Source organism: Toxotes jaculatrix, chromosome 4 (genome assembly GCF_017976425.1).
Source record: "Toxotes jaculatrix isolate fToxJac2 chromosome 4, fToxJac2.pri, whole genome shotgun sequence".
In the NCBI taxonomy this organism is placed as follows: domain Eukaryota; kingdom Metazoa; phylum Chordata; class Actinopteri; family Toxotidae; genus Toxotes; species Toxotes jaculatrix.
In genome coordinates, this window is record NC_054397.1 from 14,514,843 (window position 1) to 14,530,458 (window position 15,616).

At 38.8% G+C, this 15,616-nt stretch overlaps 3 protein-coding genes across 4 annotated transcripts; 1 reads left to right on the forward strand and 2 right to left on the reverse strand.

Moving 5' to 3' along the window:
• The first annotated feature begins 1,505 nt into the window (after positions 1-1,505).
• Positions 1,506-6,084, forward strand: emp1 (epithelial membrane protein 1). The gene is made up of 5 exons (XM_041035523.1): positions 1,506-1,641; positions 2,482-2,572; positions 3,075-3,174; positions 3,494-3,634; positions 4,892-6,084. The coding sequence occupies exons 2-5, from the start codon at positions 2,498-2,500 to the stop codon at positions 5,050-5,052; spliced, it is 477 nt and encodes a 158-aa protein (XP_040891457.1). The 5' UTR covers positions 1,506-1,641; positions 2,482-2,497; the 3' UTR covers positions 5,053-6,084.
• A 136-nt stretch (positions 6,085-6,220) lies between these two features.
• Positions 6,221-10,634, reverse strand: zgc:101679 (uncharacterized protein LOC450058 homolog). The gene is made up of 12 exons (XM_041035519.1): positions 10,528-10,634; positions 10,018-10,064; positions 9,794-9,866; positions 9,346-9,505; positions 9,064-9,132; positions 8,828-8,948; positions 8,630-8,722; positions 8,311-8,375; positions 7,756-7,837; positions 7,590-7,636; positions 7,081-7,136; positions 6,221-6,963 (listed from the first exon to the last, which is right to left on the reverse strand). Exons 1-12 carry the CDS (start codon positions 10,584-10,586, stop codon positions 6,882-6,884), a joined length of 954 nt encoding a protein of 317 aa, XP_040891453.1. The 5' UTR covers positions 10,587-10,634; the 3' UTR covers positions 6,221-6,881.
• Positions 10,635-10,793: 159 nt separating this feature from the next.
• LOC121180265 lies at positions 10,794-14,862 on the reverse strand. Of its 2 annotated transcripts, none has more exons than XM_041035521.1 (6): positions 14,669-14,862; positions 14,319-14,405; positions 12,518-12,633; positions 11,518-11,646; positions 11,302-11,412; positions 10,794-11,205 (listed from the first exon to the last, which is right to left on the reverse strand). In XM_041035521.1, exons 1-6 carry the CDS (start codon positions 14,760-14,762, stop codon positions 11,146-11,148), a joined length of 597 nt encoding a protein of 198 aa, XP_040891455.1. In that variant the 5' UTR covers positions 14,763-14,862; the 3' UTR covers positions 10,794-11,145. The 2 variants fall into 2 exon arrangements, with proteins under 2 accessions (XP_040891455.1, XP_040891454.1); XM_041035520.1 differs by having other exon boundaries at positions 14,136-14,405.
• Between the last annotated feature and the right edge of the window lie 754 nt (positions 14,863-15,616).

A 15,616-nucleotide genomic window follows, 5' to 3' on the forward strand; every position in this document is an offset into this window, starting at 1 on the left:
AAATTTTGACTGTCAGTGGTTAAAATATGACACTTTGTCTTTATTTGAAGAGTCTAGTATGTTAATAAACTCTATCCTTCTTCTGGTGGCCACCACCAATAATGGAAGTTTTTATTTTTCTGTTCACTCTGACCCATTTGTGTTCCCATTTAACAGAGGCCAGAGTACGGAGGAAAAACGAAATGTCTAACAGTCAACTTATTATTTTGTAAATGTCAGAAGAAGGTTCCTTTACATATTATATGAATTACATTTCCAGTGCAAACTCAGGCCAGTGCATTTGTAATTAAACCACTTGAAAATGCCCAGGATTTGAATGTCAGTGTGTGTGTGTGTATGTATAGTTGGTATTTTGCCACCCAAATAGCTGCCATGTTTTCATACACATGGTGCCATAAAAAGATTTTTTAAAAACAGTGTGGTTTTGGCTTATTGAGAGCTCATATAAAGAGACAATAAATGAAAAATAAATCTGTCTACACTGGTACATAAATGTGGAGAATAACAACAAAGTAGGGAAGAACAAGTTTAAACATTTCATGCCACAGCAGACCACTAATGATGTCTTTGTATGTATTTCAGCGATACCTCAGGTAGTACGGGGGGGGGGTTAAAATGAATTTAAAATAAAGAATAAACAGGACTGGACTCTGACTATGTTTGAGGTTTATTATACAGACACAGTTGTTCTTTTCCACGTGGGTCTATTTTGTGGCTTGTATTTATCAATTTCCTAATCCAGACTGTGAGAATCTCACTGAGGATCCCATCAGGATCTCACACAGGTCCTTGTCAACCTTCACCTGGTTACACATTAGACATTTGCTGATCCTGTTATGGCAAAACTTCACTCTGTCTAATGTGAGGAGACTGACTCACCGAATAATCTATTAGAAGCCTTGAAAACTTCATCTGCATGAGCCAATATTTTATCTCTATTTTCACTTGTTTGAAAACAAGTCACCATCTAAGCGTAACTGCTGCCGAAGAGACAAAGACATCCCCAGTGTCTGGGGCTCATAACACACTGTACCGATGTACATATCACTTCTTAATGTCCCATCTATGGAGAAATCATTTTACATGCATAATGAACCGGCAAGTTTGTGAAAATAGCCTGAAAGCACAAATAAAAGGGACGCTTTCGCTGCTCTGCAAGACATATTTCCGCATGACCAAAATGATATTTCATCTCATGTGAAAAAGCAGCACAGCTAAAGCTGTTGTGGCCAGTTTATTATGAAGATGAGACACCTAGGTGATGTATTGAATCAAAAGAATTCAGTTTGAAGCAGCCTGTAGCAGAAGTATAGAGATATATAGAGTATATATAGAGTAGACGCACTAATACATCTGAAGGAGTTTAAGGTGTTAAAAATCCAGACTTTCCTCCTCTTTAAGCACAGTTTGGAGTTGCAGGGGGGGACCCGAAGCCGTTTGGTTCGCCTGGACATTTCACTTGGGGAAGGAAAAAAAAAAAAAACCATTTGAAACTTCATGGGTGGGGCTTGGTGAGGGGAAAGAGAGGGAATGGAGAGGGAAAACAGGGTGATGTGTGTGCTGCGAATTCAAAGCTGGGTGGGTCTACAGTGTTTCACATTCCCAAATAACTCCCGGGGCCGTGCGTTAAAGCGCTTTCAGGTAACGTTTATCCACGTTGTTTATATTTATTACAGTTATATCTTATGGGCAATACTGTGTGAAACTATCTTACGCATGTCTTGTGTGTGTGTGTTTTGACCTCTGGAGTCCAGAAAAGTGAACTTAGGCGTAGTTTAGACTTCCAGCTGCGCTTTGAAGAAATGAATATGAGCGCAAAAAGAAAAAAGTATTAAAAGGACGCATGGCTCCAAACTCTGTAGTTTTACATGGAGTTGAATAGTCACTAGTGTTTATATTTAGGTATAGAAATTAGAGGTGTGTTTATTGTTATTTTCTGTCCTCGTATTCTCGCGCTCTTTTCAAAATTGTTGACTATAGTACAGGGCCTGTGTGTGTGACGGAGCGGCTCCCATTTGGGAATGCCCTAACGCCGTCTAAACAAATGCGCCTTTCTTGTCGACGGAAGCGGTTTAAGGCCATGAAAAAACACTCGCTAAGCTAATGGAAGGATTTCTGGGCGCTTCTGATGGATGACAATTCATCGGAACTGCGTATTTATAGGAAATAAGTTTAAAAGAAAAACAAAATTGACGCGTAAAACCACTTATGTCTAAGAGGGAACGTGTGATGCGTTTGGCGTGAGATATGTGAGTTATTCAAAAATGCGTCTGCGAGAATTTTGGGGCGAGTTTGGACTTGCATGCAGCGGCTTTCGTTTCCTAGTTTTTTTCTTTCTTTTGAGACAGAGTTTATTTGGGACAGATGTGTGAGTGTGTGTGTGTGAATTGACGCGTCCTCACGTACCAGCCTTTGTTACGCAAGTCCGTGCATGGAAAATAAATAATGATGTGCATCCTTCCGCATTTTCCGTCTTATCAGTTTTCATAGGGCCACAATGTTGATGCTGGCAGGAATCGTCGTTCTGCACATTACCACTATCATCCTGCTTCTGGTGGCCACCATTGATAATGTGAGTGGATATGATTTTCTCTTTTCTCCTTAAAGGATCAACACCTGGGCAGAGAGGAAGAACAGGAGTTTTCACATGAGTTTATCAGTGCCAACATTAGGTTCTCACACGTTTTCTCAGAGTAAATGCAAAAACCCCAAACAATATCAATTTCTGTATGGAAGCTCGGTACACCACGTGTCATTACATCACTTGGAAATACCCAGGAGTCACGTGTCAAAATATACTTGGGGGGTGTATTTTGCCACCCACAGCGCTGAAAATACACACCGACACACAAAATTGTCCAGTATATATATTTTTAAAAACGCTGACTGGGTCCGTCAGCACTAGGACATGCATATGTTGGGGATGACAAGAAAGTGGGAAAAGACAAGTTCAAACATTTGTTGATACAGTAAATCTGCAAAACCTTTACTTATAATTATCATTATTTATTAATTTACATGTGATTCAAACTTTGTATGTCTGTGTTTATTCTTACCGTCCTCTGTGTCTTAAGGCCTGGTGGATCACCAGTACAGTATCAACTGACTTGTGGGGCAGGTGGGAGTTGACAAACTCAGTCTGGCATTACACCAACCTGAAAAACTACCCAGAGGGTAAACTCTTACTTTTGTCACAATACAATTTAAATGTTTACTTGATCTGACAAGAGTTTCCAGATGTAAAGATGTAGAAGCAGAAAGGATGCCGATCAGGCGGGTAACTGTAACTGGTCAGAAATTAGATCATATGCTAATGAAATTGTTGGTACTGTTCTACAGTTCAATTCATAAATTATTAGTAACGTGAACATTGACAGTGTTACGAGATCAGTTAATAAAACTTAATCATTGCTTTGAGGTGAACATGGCAATATATGTGTTAAAGCTGATCCTTCACTGAGTGTATGTGTGTTTTGTTGTCCTGCTGCTGCAGACTATCTCCAGACGGTGCAGGCTACATCAGTGCTGGCCTGCATTTTTGCCATCCTGGCCTTGTTTGTGTTTGTGGCCCAGCTGTTCACCCTGCCCAAAGGCCAGAGATTCACCTTTACTGGCATTTTACAGCTAATCGCCTGTAAGTAATCCGGAGTCAAATGTCTGACCTACAGCTGTAAGAAATACAGATTTATTTGCTTGTTTCTTATAGCTGAAATTTTTACATCTCTAAGGAGGATGTGTGCTAAAACTGACACAAGGACGACAGTGATATGAAACCTTTGTGCTTTTAGACTTTCAACATAACATTTATCAGCTTCCAACTTATTAGAGCAGAGCAGAGAGTTAAGTCTTTTATTAAGAAGTGTGTTTTGTGACCCCTAAACAATATGTGTGTATGTCTGGAGCTACACTCAAAGGAGCCAATTAGAGGTCCAGACATACACTGCGTTTACAGATTTAACCAGCTCAGCCTGTAGCTCACTATATTAAATGTCACACTGAGATGGCATTTTCAGAACATACTGCTCCTGTAAACGTAGAGCATTTTTTGGTAGAATATGCAGGTTGAAACTGGATGTTTAAATGGATGATAAATATCATTCAAATGTGTCTGAAACCAAAATAAAATAAAATATCTGTGGAGGAGAGAGGCTGTTTGATGCATCAGGGGAGGAGGAGTGAAGGGCTGCAACTAATGATTAATCTGCTATTTTCTCAATTAATCAATTAATGGTTTGTCAATTAAATAATCATAAAATTGTGAAACATGCCCATCAAATATCTTAAATGAGTTATCAAATATTAAAAGTATTTTGATTCATGTTTTTGTCAATCAACCGACTGATAAATCGACTAATTTGTTCAGCTCTAGTCCTAATTAGCATTCAGTGACATGGGTAGAAGACTATAATAATCATCAATGCCTCACCTCTGTCATTAACTTACAATATTCACTAGATTTTTGAAAATACTCTAGGGATATCACTTCAGTGTTTTATCAGTGCACAATACTATATTTAAAAATGTTATTAAGTGTTTAGAGATGCTGTGACAGGTTTAGGTAAAACTGAATAATATCTCCATATGAGAATTTTGTCACATTATAATTAAATAAAGTGGATTCATTATGGATTATCAGTGGCACTGCTTCTGGTACATAATAAATGTACACAGAACAAAAGTAATGGGATTTTTAAATGTATTCTCGTGAGTTTATATCATCGGAAAATTAGTAAGGTGAAACTGTCATGTTTCTCATTTCATTGTGATTGTAGTGGAGCGGTTTGCTACACTTCTAATTTGTGAGCTTTATCTTATAATAGGAAAAGTAATTACTTCTTAATTGCCTCGTCTGGTGGCGTATGTGACAATATTCCCCTCTTCTCTCCTGCAGGCCTATGTGTAATGATAGCAGCCTCGATCTACACGGCTGAGTTTCATACCACTGACACAGACGGAGGGTATGGACACTCCTACATCCTGGCCTGGATCGCTTTTGTCCTCACCTTCCTCTTAGCAATCACCTACCTTGTCCTGCGGAAGAAGAGCGAGTGAGAGGATAAGAGGGGTGAGGGCAGGGCTGGGATTGTGTTTCTTTGAATAGGTGAAATTAAAGAATGGGCTTTGCTTCAAAATTTGTAAGAACAAAACTTACATCTGCAGCTAGGAAAATGGGAGACTTGCATTGAATCACTAACAAGAGCCATTTGTTTATGTTTTGAATATTAGAAATGGAAATAGAACTCAAGCTAACATTACATGAAGGGCTGAATTTTATGTGAAACATGTTTGTCCTTAAATTTGTTTGATTAAAGTGAGAGGAGGGCAGGGCAATATTGAAGAGTAGGGCACTATGGGGTTCAAAATCGGGGTTGTGATCATGAGGGTGCAACCCAAGGGCTAATTTCATGGCATTATGGCCATAAAATAATAGGTCAGTTGTTTCCAAAGTCTTTAAAAGGTAGTTTCATATAAGTTTGATGGACTCAGTTCACACCCAATAGTTTGACATGTTGACGAATACATTTACTCGCTTTCTTGGCAAGAATGATGAGAGGATCGGTACCACACTCAACACACTGTGTGTGTTAAGTGTGATGCTACAGCCAGCAGCTTAGCTTAGTGTATTATGTCCCAGTGAAAACACTGGGACATAATACACAGAACAAAAGTAATGGCTCTGTCCAAGAGTAACGCAATCTGGCTACTGGCACCGCTAACGCTTAATTATTTCTGTGCTTAGCTAACTAAACTAGCCTGCTGGCTGTAGCTTCATATTTACTGTAGAGACATGAGAGTGGTTTTGATTCTCTCATCTAACACCCAGCGAGAAAGCAAATAAGTGTATATCCCAAAGTGTCAAACTACTGCTTTCGGAATCTAACAAAGTTACTGGTGCGACAAGGGTAATGCCCTCATTAAAAGCTGTTTTGAGATGTAGTAGTTGAATATATTCTGTGAGACAAACGTGCTTATCATCCTGTACAACCCCTTTGTGAGGCTGACAGCTACTACTGCAGGTTTCCAGTTGAGGAGTGGAAAAAAAAAAAATACTGTATCTGAGAAGGTACGGCATGTTGGCAAAAACATTCCTGTTGCAGAACTTGAACAATCAGGAAAGACAAGCCTTAATTTACAGTACAAGTAGTTTTAATCATGTATCGTTATTTTACAACTGAAGTATAGTGTATCCTTTTTTTAATCTATTGTAACCATTATATTTTTGTAACATTTGTATGGAGTGTTTTTTTTAATCATGTTTGATTTTGTGTCTGTAGTTGGCTGCTATCCTAAGAAAAGTACATGCAATTTGTACAAGTGAACATAAAGTGAACCAGGGATGGAGGACATTGGTGTTTCATTTCACCATATTACAGAACTATAGAGTAGAAGGTTTTGTTTGTAATTACATTGGAATAAAAGCCATATCGTTTATTAATAAAACTAATTATAACACAAGTTGATCCTGTTTCATCTTTTAAACAGCTGTAAATAAAACATGACCCAAAACAGTTACTGTTACATAATAAATATGTATCAACTGGTCCAGTTTTGTAGCTTTCACTTGAGTAAGAGCACAGGAGATTTCATTAAAAATTATTTCAATTTAGTCTTAAGTCAGCATCCTCACAAAAATCTTCACACCAGGACAACATACAGTTCTACACAATGCTATTGGATTTTCGCTGATTTCTAAACCTGCATGACTTTGCCTAATAAGGGCAAAGTTTTGTGTTGCATGCATTTGTCTGAGTGCAAGTTACAACACTGAAATTTTGAAAACAGCACTTCTTCAGGGCCTTACAACAGACCCAGTCAGAAACAGGAATGTTCCATTATATAAAGTATCGTTCCCAGAGGAAGTGAGTAAAAACTGGACTGTACTAAATGCCTTGGCCAGACGGCGTGATACGCTCCTGCACCACCAGGTGGAGAAGGTGATTCTGCTCAGCTGTCAGAAGTGGCCTGAGAAAGAAAACCCCCACAAACACATGATAAATATGGAAAATTAAGTTTAAGCAGCAATGAAAATGCTGCTCAACCCTCACCACATGATGGAAATTAACATTTTCAAATGCTCACCACAGCTCAGTCTGAAGAGACTTGAGGGACTCTGTGTCTTTCTCCTGACACGCCATCTGCAAAACAGATTTGCTGTTAAAACACTGCACAAATAAAACCATAACTGCAGATTCAGATGACCTTGACAAGTTCTCAGAGTCTTGTCAATGTTTATGCTCTCTTAAAACTATTTCAATACCACTAATAGAGTCTGCTCAACCAGAACAAGTTGCTTTACAGAAAGAATGTTTTTCTATTGCTTTAATTTTATTAAAGCTGTGAATAAACATAAATCAGGATCTATTATTTTCAGTTGCCTCGCAGTGAAAGAAAAAGGGAAAAGTCTCATAACAGACACCACTGCAAATGCTGCAAACAGAAAATTTTCATTCCATTGGCAAAGGAAGACAAACTACAGAACATTTATCACTGTCATGTGAAGGCCATGAAGACCATTATTTTTCCTGTATGAGGCAGGGGAGATCAGGAAATCCTGTGAACTGTTCAAGTATGTGTATGATGAAACTCACCACTACTGACTGCAGGAGCAGGAAAACATTCTCGGGCAGGAAGGTCACTGAAGGAGAAGACAAGAACCATGTTTACACTACTTCAAACAAAAGTCTCACAGGATTTACAAAACAATTTTTTCAAATGTTTTGCCTCTAAAATAGGTAAATATTGAGGTGCAGTTACCTTGGCTGTGAGGGTCAAAGGACTCCCATGCATATCTCTCCAGGGTCTGTGCATGTTCAGGTAACAACTTCTGAGGTGGAGGCTACACAGGAAAACAGCACATTTGGACCATATAAGTCTGGCTGCACAAACAATCCTAAATTTTTTCAAGACTTACAGAAACAGATGTGGGATAAATAATCAAAGTACTAATATTATTACTCTTAAAATAAGTAATGCAATATTTTCTGTAGCTTTGCTGATGTTAAGGTGTTTACTTCTTTTAATGCTTAAAATGTAACTGTTCTCCTTTCAGGCAGTTTACACTTTGACCAGTTGATGGATGTTGGTCACTGAAATATTGGCAGGCATTCAAGTTAGTGTGCATCTGTGGTAAAAGTATTTTGCACAGGGTTCACAAGATTTCATCACAACTGTCAATAAAAGCCTGTCAAAAAATAAAGTTTTGCATAAGTGTAGTGATTAATTAAATAACTGGTTTGATTCATATTTTCTAAAATAAGGGTTTTTCCTTTTTGGAAAATATATAAAACCATATAAAATTGGTATAATTACCTCAAGTAGCATCAGCAATAGCACTCTGGAGATCTCACATTTTGCTACAATGTCCAGAAATGCACCTTGGAAAATAAAGGGAAATAAAGACACAGAAGGTGAATGGAGTACATTATTTAACAATTTTCCAGACAGTGTGACCAAGTAAAAGTTCTCATCTTAAGGATCAAAATGTTCATATGCCAATGTTTTGTTGTTTTTTTTTTAAATACCGTGTGTAGCCTGCATTTGTAAAATCATATCACTGAGGATCCATGTAACAAGTTGTACACAAATGATTTTAAACAGGTGGAGCAGGTAGATAAATGCACAGTCTCACCAACAGGGGTGCTGGTGCCTGGTAGCTGCAGCCCTCTCTCCTGACACATCAGCTGCATCTCTGTGAACACCGACAAAGCACCGTCATAGTCACCTGCAGAAACAGAGGAGAAAAACTTAAGCTACAGAAAATCAAATCCGCTTTATAAGCGCATGCAACTAAAATAAAGAAAAAAAAGAATAAATAGACTGAACTCACGGGTGAGAATTTTACATGTGGCTATTTCTCCCATTGATAGCAGCGCCTCTATCGGTGTCTGCGTCTGCAACTCTGCAGCCCGCTGATAATGAACAATAGCCTCTCCTGGTCTGTTCATCTCCTATTGAAGGCAGAAGAGGGGCAGAGATTAATGTCAGATGAAATATACATGCTTTAAATCAAAATCATTCATCTTATGGGACTTCAGAGCTTGAAGCTCTGATCCAAAGTCTTACCTTGAGCGCGTTGCCAAGTTCTAGACACAGGCTGGCTGACATCACTGGCTGGTTCATCTCAATGTACACCTGTAAGCCATTTGTACATCAGCGTTATCCTACTGTCTCTAAAGCAATGTGGTCACAACACAGGAATGCACACCAAAATCTATTCTACACACCCTGTTCACCTATTACACAAAACCTGCTTACAGGATAAAAACACTACAAAATTCACACTTTCAGAGCACAACTGTTGCTTTACAAACTACAAATATCACAAAACTAGGAGTAATAGTGTACCTTGATTGCAAAGCTGTAACAGTTGAGTGCAGCCTGAAGGTGCTCATCAAATCCCGGAGCCTGCAGGGCCCTGTTCTCCTTCTCAGACGAGAGAAAGAGGCGGGCAGCATCAGTTAACGCCAATGCCTCTCCAGGAGCATTAAAAAGAGTCTGCTCACACCTGTGGTCAAGACATGCAGGATGTGTAACAACAACAACAGATGTACCACTTGACACATCAACATTAAACATGTTATCACAATGAACAACACAGACTCCCTCTGGGCCAATTAGCAGCACCTCTCTCACCCTGTGGTGATTTCTTGTGACGGCCAGTGCAGGGAGTGATGAGAGGATTTGGTTATTGTGTAAAATATCATTGTGTACTGTAGCATAAAGCTTGTCCTTAATTTGAAAGAAGGGGCCCAGTCCCAACCACATAAGTATATAGACAAATGAGTCCTCTCACCGAGCCATGGCCAGGTTACAGAAGGCTGCATATTGCAGACAGTCCTGCTGCTTTAGCTCCTTGGCTAACTGACCTGAACGGACAGGAGGAAGAGCACATGAGAGACAAACTAATAAGAAACAGGTTAATGACAGACATACACAATTAGTGTGGTGGAGAAACAGGACGAAACAAAGCTGAAGAAGCAGCGTTATTTTGACGCTTTATAGCAGATGAGCACTTACCAAACTGCTCACTTGCCTCCGCTACATTGGGCTTCCGAAGAAAACGTCTGCGACAAAGAAATGCAAATTTGTCAGTTTTCTATTATTCTTTACACAATTAAACAGTTATCATCGTGACTCAACTTAATTTCGGTCAAATGTAATCGAGCTGAAGATAAGACTGAAGAGGCATCTTTGGTCTCTATGCTCAGCTGACTAGCACGGATAATGTCTAGCTACATTACCACGGTTAGCAGTCAAATTACGTCCTAACATCACTGTTAACTCCGTTTCATAAGCCTCGATTATCAATTATATTAAAATCCATCAACAGGATAGTCACGTAAAGGATTACCCTGAATCAATTTGCTTTAAGTTAATACACGAAGCTGACACTAATGACAAGCTAACAGTTAGCTTAGCTTGTAAGCACTGGCCGTATAACTCGTTACATTAAAGCTAAGTAACGTTACGCAAATCCCTGACTTTCTGACCTATATCAAAGTGAATTTCTGTAATCAAACGCCTTACTTTTTCAGTTTATTTGACACAGCACGGTATCTTGCCAAAAAATCGCCCTCTGCAGCCATGGTCAACGTAGCAAAACAAACCTAAACAGACCAGGAAGTCCAACTAATAGCAGCGTTGGCATTGGCTCGTAGAATCCAGACCTCGCAATTTCATTGGCCAGTTTTGTCCAAAGGGTGGAGGTTATGTGAGAGGAAAATGCCCAAATAAGGAGATAAGTCACAGAAAATGCAGATATAATGTTTACTAGCCAGAAATCGAACTGAAACTTGTGACAAGGAAGGATTTATTTCCTCAGTTTCTGAAGTCGGAAAACAGCAAAATACATTTACAAATAGTCAAACAGTATGATCCATAATAACGAAGCACTGATAGAGGCCATTTTGACTGCATAGTGAATACTTCTGCATTTGTGCTTTAAGTGCATTTGTCTGATAACACTTAAAAAAAAAACTTCTTCAAAAACACATGTAACAAAAAAATTTTACATTCTGATTTCTACTTCTACTTTTAAAGAATATGTTGTACCGCTAGTAACCGGTAACAATGACACAGCAAAGCAAATGATGATCTTAGCTGCTGATATTAATATCACAGTGATGTATTAGATTTATTTATGATTCAAAAGTTCTCATAGACAGACTCAAATATGCCTTCCTCCTGGTGTGTGGTTTGCGCCGTCTGTGGAGGAAGAAGAAGACAGGTCATCAACTGCATGTGTCATTGTTTTCCACTCACAACAGAAAATGTGACAAAGCATCTAGAGTTCACACTGACTGTTTTTTGGGGTTCGTTGTTCTTGGGTTTAGCTTTCTTTTTGTCAGGCTCTCTGTTGGCAGCTGAGTGGTCCAGCACCTCATAAATGGACCTGGGCCGAGGCTCTAGACTCTGACATAATAGAAGAATGAACATATGAATGCAGGGATGATGGAGGACAAAAATGACTTGGCACAAGTGAAATATATATACACTGATGAGTAGAAAGGTGCTTACAGCATAGAAAGATGTGGAGGGAGCTGTTATTTCCTTTGAGTTCTCTTCCTCCATCTCTCTCGCCTCCCTTTCTTCTCTGCTCTGTGTTTGTTTTCTGGCTGTTTTGCCACATTCAGTAATCTGCTCTTTCTAAAAATGACAATTTAATGCATCAAAAGAAAGAACAATGACATAAATGGGATAACACAGAAACAAGACTAAAGCACATGAGGATTTCCTTGTGATGCATTCACCCCACAGTAGTTCCTTATGTTTTGTGACTTGTGAGTTCCTTATTAGATGCTTGAATTTGTCTAACATAATCTGGCTAGATCACAGTGATGACCTACTATTAAAGAGATAACTGCACTGTCAACAGTGTCAAAGGCGGCGTTAAGATCCGAAAGGACTAGAACTGAACTTGATCCTGAATTAGGGAGTAGATGAATCTCAACCAGGATCTCAAAGAAAGCAGTCTGAGAACTGCTGTGAGGCCGAAATCCAGACAGTACAGTCTTCAGTTACTCAGTTGCTAATTCTCAACTTTTTTCAAAATTTTCTTACTTATGAAGGGAAGGTTTAATTTGATCACAAATATATCCAGTTGGCTCTTTTGGCTTGATAACAGCTAAGTAAGAGGAAAACTACCTGATTTGAGAGAGCTATTGCCTATTTGCAACAAATCTGTCTCCAGCTGAGAACACTTTAAAAGAAGCTGGTGGGGAGAGCATCAGCTGGCTACACTGGAAAACACTAAAAACTGATAAACTCGAACTTGACATGGGTCAAGCATTCGCTAATGATTATCTTCATGACTGATTATTCTATCGATTATTTTCTCAATTGATTCATGAAAAATGACCCTCAGTAAATCCTTGAACCATAAATAACATAACATAAATCGACTAATGTTTTGAACTGTAACTTCAACATTAAGGAGACGGGACAAAGCAATAGTTTTAGAAATGTACAACATCCTGTTTCTCAACTTCTGCCAGCTTATGAGTAGGATACATCTTACCCAATGTCCTCTGAAGACATACACTGACCCAACCGCGCTGAAAACCAGAAGCACACAAGTAATAACAGCGACTGGGATGATTCCTGTGTAATCCGACACAATCTCGTAGCCTTTCACTGGAAAACACACAGTGTTCAGTGTGAGCCTGTGCCAGGTATGCACCATAACTGGACAACAGAGGTAGACTGAGAAATTCCTCATCTGTGAAGCATCTAATCCATTAGTTAAAAATATTTAAGATCAATCAGCTTTTTGCATGTGTTTTGATCAACTGGATATGTTGTCTGCATCACTATTAGCCCACAGATTTCTTCTGGTACCAACAGTGTTTTTCTTTGGAGTCCCAAGATATAGAGATAAATTTCAGTGGTCTCAAAATGATTAAAGGGATAAGGATGAAAAACATGACACAAAGTGATGTTTATTTTTTCAGATTTTTCTTGGGGAATACCGGATATTTCTGCTCACTACTGTTGTCCATACTAACAATAAGGATCCACTTGAAACAAACACATTGCACGGCATGCCCTCTGTGGACCTGCCAACGCTCACAAAGAAACAAACATCTTGCTCAGGAACAAACGTGTAAATAATCAACTTGCAACTTTCTTCAACAATTTAAGTGATTTTGCACCAAGCATAACTTTTGTTTTTTGTTAACATCTATAGTCTTGTGACCAAGCATGTCTGTCAGAAACTACATTTACATATTAATTTGCACAATTATGTTTTGTAGGAAACATAATTGCAATGGGATTATGTTTTCTGTAAACGTAATGAGGAAGTTTATGGTATTTGGTAATTTAAGTATTTGGCGAGTCACAAACCGGTCACTGATACTATAGGTGTAAGTAAAATGATCAGAGACTACATATTTGTTTCACCACCATATCTGATCTTGCAGTGCAATATCCACTTGTGGTGTCTACAGCATCATTAAACTTTTTTAATAGTCAGCAGAAAATGTTCACAGTGACTTCAGACACAACGTGTTTATTTACATTTAATCAAAACCAGGGTAGCAGGTTTTTATGACCACTACCGACCCCACCCACCTCCTAGTGGCTCTGCTATTGTCAATGACTGTAGCACTTCATTCTCTAAAGAATATGTTACCTCTGCGCATGCGATTATGTTTCCCACAAAACATATTTGCTGTTGCAGTTTAGTTGTATAGAAACAATTTCTAGGAGGAGTTGCATGGACAAACCCACGCTCTTAACCACACTATTTAAGTGTTGTGTGAGTGTGAGTGTAAGTATGTGGAAGTCACTACAAGTCAACATTTAGATCTCCATTAGAGTAAAGTAACCATAATGTCTGACAAGGTCGCAAGTCGATGTTGCTTAATTTTAAGAGGACAAAGGTCAGAAAGGTTTGGGAGCACTTCCTTATACAGTACAGATTCTACTTGTTAAAGCTATCTGATTACAAGCCAAAGCCTGTGTATCTGAATATACACAAAGTTAAGATCACACTATATCATCACCTTTAATTTGAATATGTGAAACAACAAACAAGCTGAAGAAATGCAATGAACCTGTTTTACACATGTCACAAGGTCTTTTTAGCTATAATAGTCTATTGCCACTTCACTGTTTCTTCTTTTTGTACTCACCTCTCACTCGAAGAAACCAGTGCACCATGGCTGTTTTATACTTGCAATGGTATTCTCCTGAATTGTTCACGTGTTTCAGCTGCAATGTCACGTCAAGACTTTTTTTCTGGCCAGCCATATCAGGGATGTCACAGCTATATATCTGGTTACTGGAATTATCGTAGCATATCATCGTGTCCTTACTTTGGTTTGCTGGTATCATTACATTGCATGAAATGTTGAGATCTTCACCTTTAAGGGCCACAAAGACTGTGGTGTTCATGGATAATTCTGTGAGGGGATATAACACAGAGGTCAACATCATGGCTGTTTATTTATCAATTTGTCGATCAACAGAAGATGAATCGACAACAATTCTGATAATCAAATAATTGATTTAAGTCATCTCTTTAGCTGAAAATAATTCAAGAATTAGTGACTCAAAAAAAACTTTCTCAGCTTTGTAACAATTAATGAGGACTCATACAACTTAATACATGCCAGTCAAATATACAGTATGTTAATCAGAACATAGTTTGGTTTGAATGACTTACTTGCTTCATCCATTCCTGAGCACAGAGAAGAAAGGAAAACTACAAATATCCAAGTCAACATAAAGAAAAGACAATAAAATCGCTGCGATTCCATGATCGAATTTGTGGGCTCATCAGGGGATGTTCAAAGTCTTTTCAAGAAGTTTGTTCCATCTGTCTGCTCAGTGTTTCTCAATTTGTCTTAGTAGATAGAACTGCAGTGTCGGGTTTCCTGTTTCTGGTGAAGCTACTTCCTCAAAATGTACGTTTTCTTTTTTCTGGACCCTCACACATTGGGGGACATTAAAGGAGCCAGAGCAAGAATGAAAACAACTCTGTTTGAAACACAAAATGTGAAATTAAAACCTGAAAATATAGCAAAAAAATCCCTGACTTGCTTTTTTGGGGTGCTAAGATGAAGAATTTCTGGTTGCATTATTGTGTTATGTCACCCTTAAGATGTTAAGTGAATGTTGCAGTGTTGGCTTTCCTCCACTGTGAGACGGTGTTGGAGAAATATAAAAGTGTGAGCCACGAGCATAAACGTCATCGTATTTTTTATTTATTTAATTTTTTAAAGACAGAAGAGGGGAAAGTATTTTGTGTGTGTGTGTGTGTGTGTGTGTGTGTGTGTGTGTGTGTGTGTGTGTGTGTGTGTGTGTGTGTGTGTGTGTGTGTGTGTGAAAGAGAGAGAGAGAGAGAGAGAGAGAGAGAGAGAGAGAGAGAGAGAGAGAGAGACGCTGGAATTCAGCTGAAGGTGACAAATTGCCTGTTGTTAATATGAACCAGCTGTGGCTGGTAGTGTGACTTCTTCACCGCAGTAACTCTGCCAGGAGAGGCGCACAGATGTTGAAGCGCAGCGGTTACCATTATTTAACCCCATTTGTCTGTCTGTTTTTCTTTCTGCCTTTACGCCCTCTTCCTTCTCTCTGCCTCCCCTCTTGACTTTTTCACCATTTTCTTCCTGGC

Coding starts and splice junctions, on each gene's coding strand:
- LOC121180265 (XM_041035520.1), bottom strand. CDS start 14,762: ATGGAATCGCAGCGATTTTATTGTCTTTTCTTTATGTTGACTTGGATA. Junction 11,647..12,517: donor ATGTCTTCAGAGGACATTGG/GTAAGATGTATC, acceptor TGTCATTTTTAG/AAAGAGCAGATTACTGAATG. Junction 11,413..11,517: donor CCTCCACATCTTTCTATGCT/GTAAGCACCTTT, acceptor CTATTATGTCAG/AGTCTAGAGCCTCGGCCCAG.
- emp1 (XM_041035523.1), top strand. CDS start 2,498: ATGTTGATGCTGGCAGGAATCGTCGTTCTGCACATTACCACTATCATC. Junction 2,573..3,074: donor TGGTGGCCACCATTGATAAT/GTGAGTGGATAT, acceptor CTGTGTCTTAAG/GCCTGGTGGATCACCAGTAC. Junction 3,635..4,891: donor CATTTTACAGCTAATCGCCT/GTAAGTAATCCG, acceptor TCTCTCCTGCAG/GCCTATGTGTAATGATAGCA.
- zgc:101679 (XM_041035519.1), bottom strand. CDS start 10,586: ATGGCTGCAGAGGGCGATTTTTTGGCAAGATACCGTGCTGTGTCAAAT. Junction 7,838..8,310: donor TATTGCTGATGCTACTTGAG/GTAATTATACCA, acceptor TTTCCTGTGTAG/CCTCCACCTCAGAAGTTGTT. Junction 6,964..7,080: donor TCTCTTCAGACTGAGCTGTG/GTGAGCATTTGA, acceptor TTTCTTTCTCAG/GCCACTTCTGACAGCTGAGC.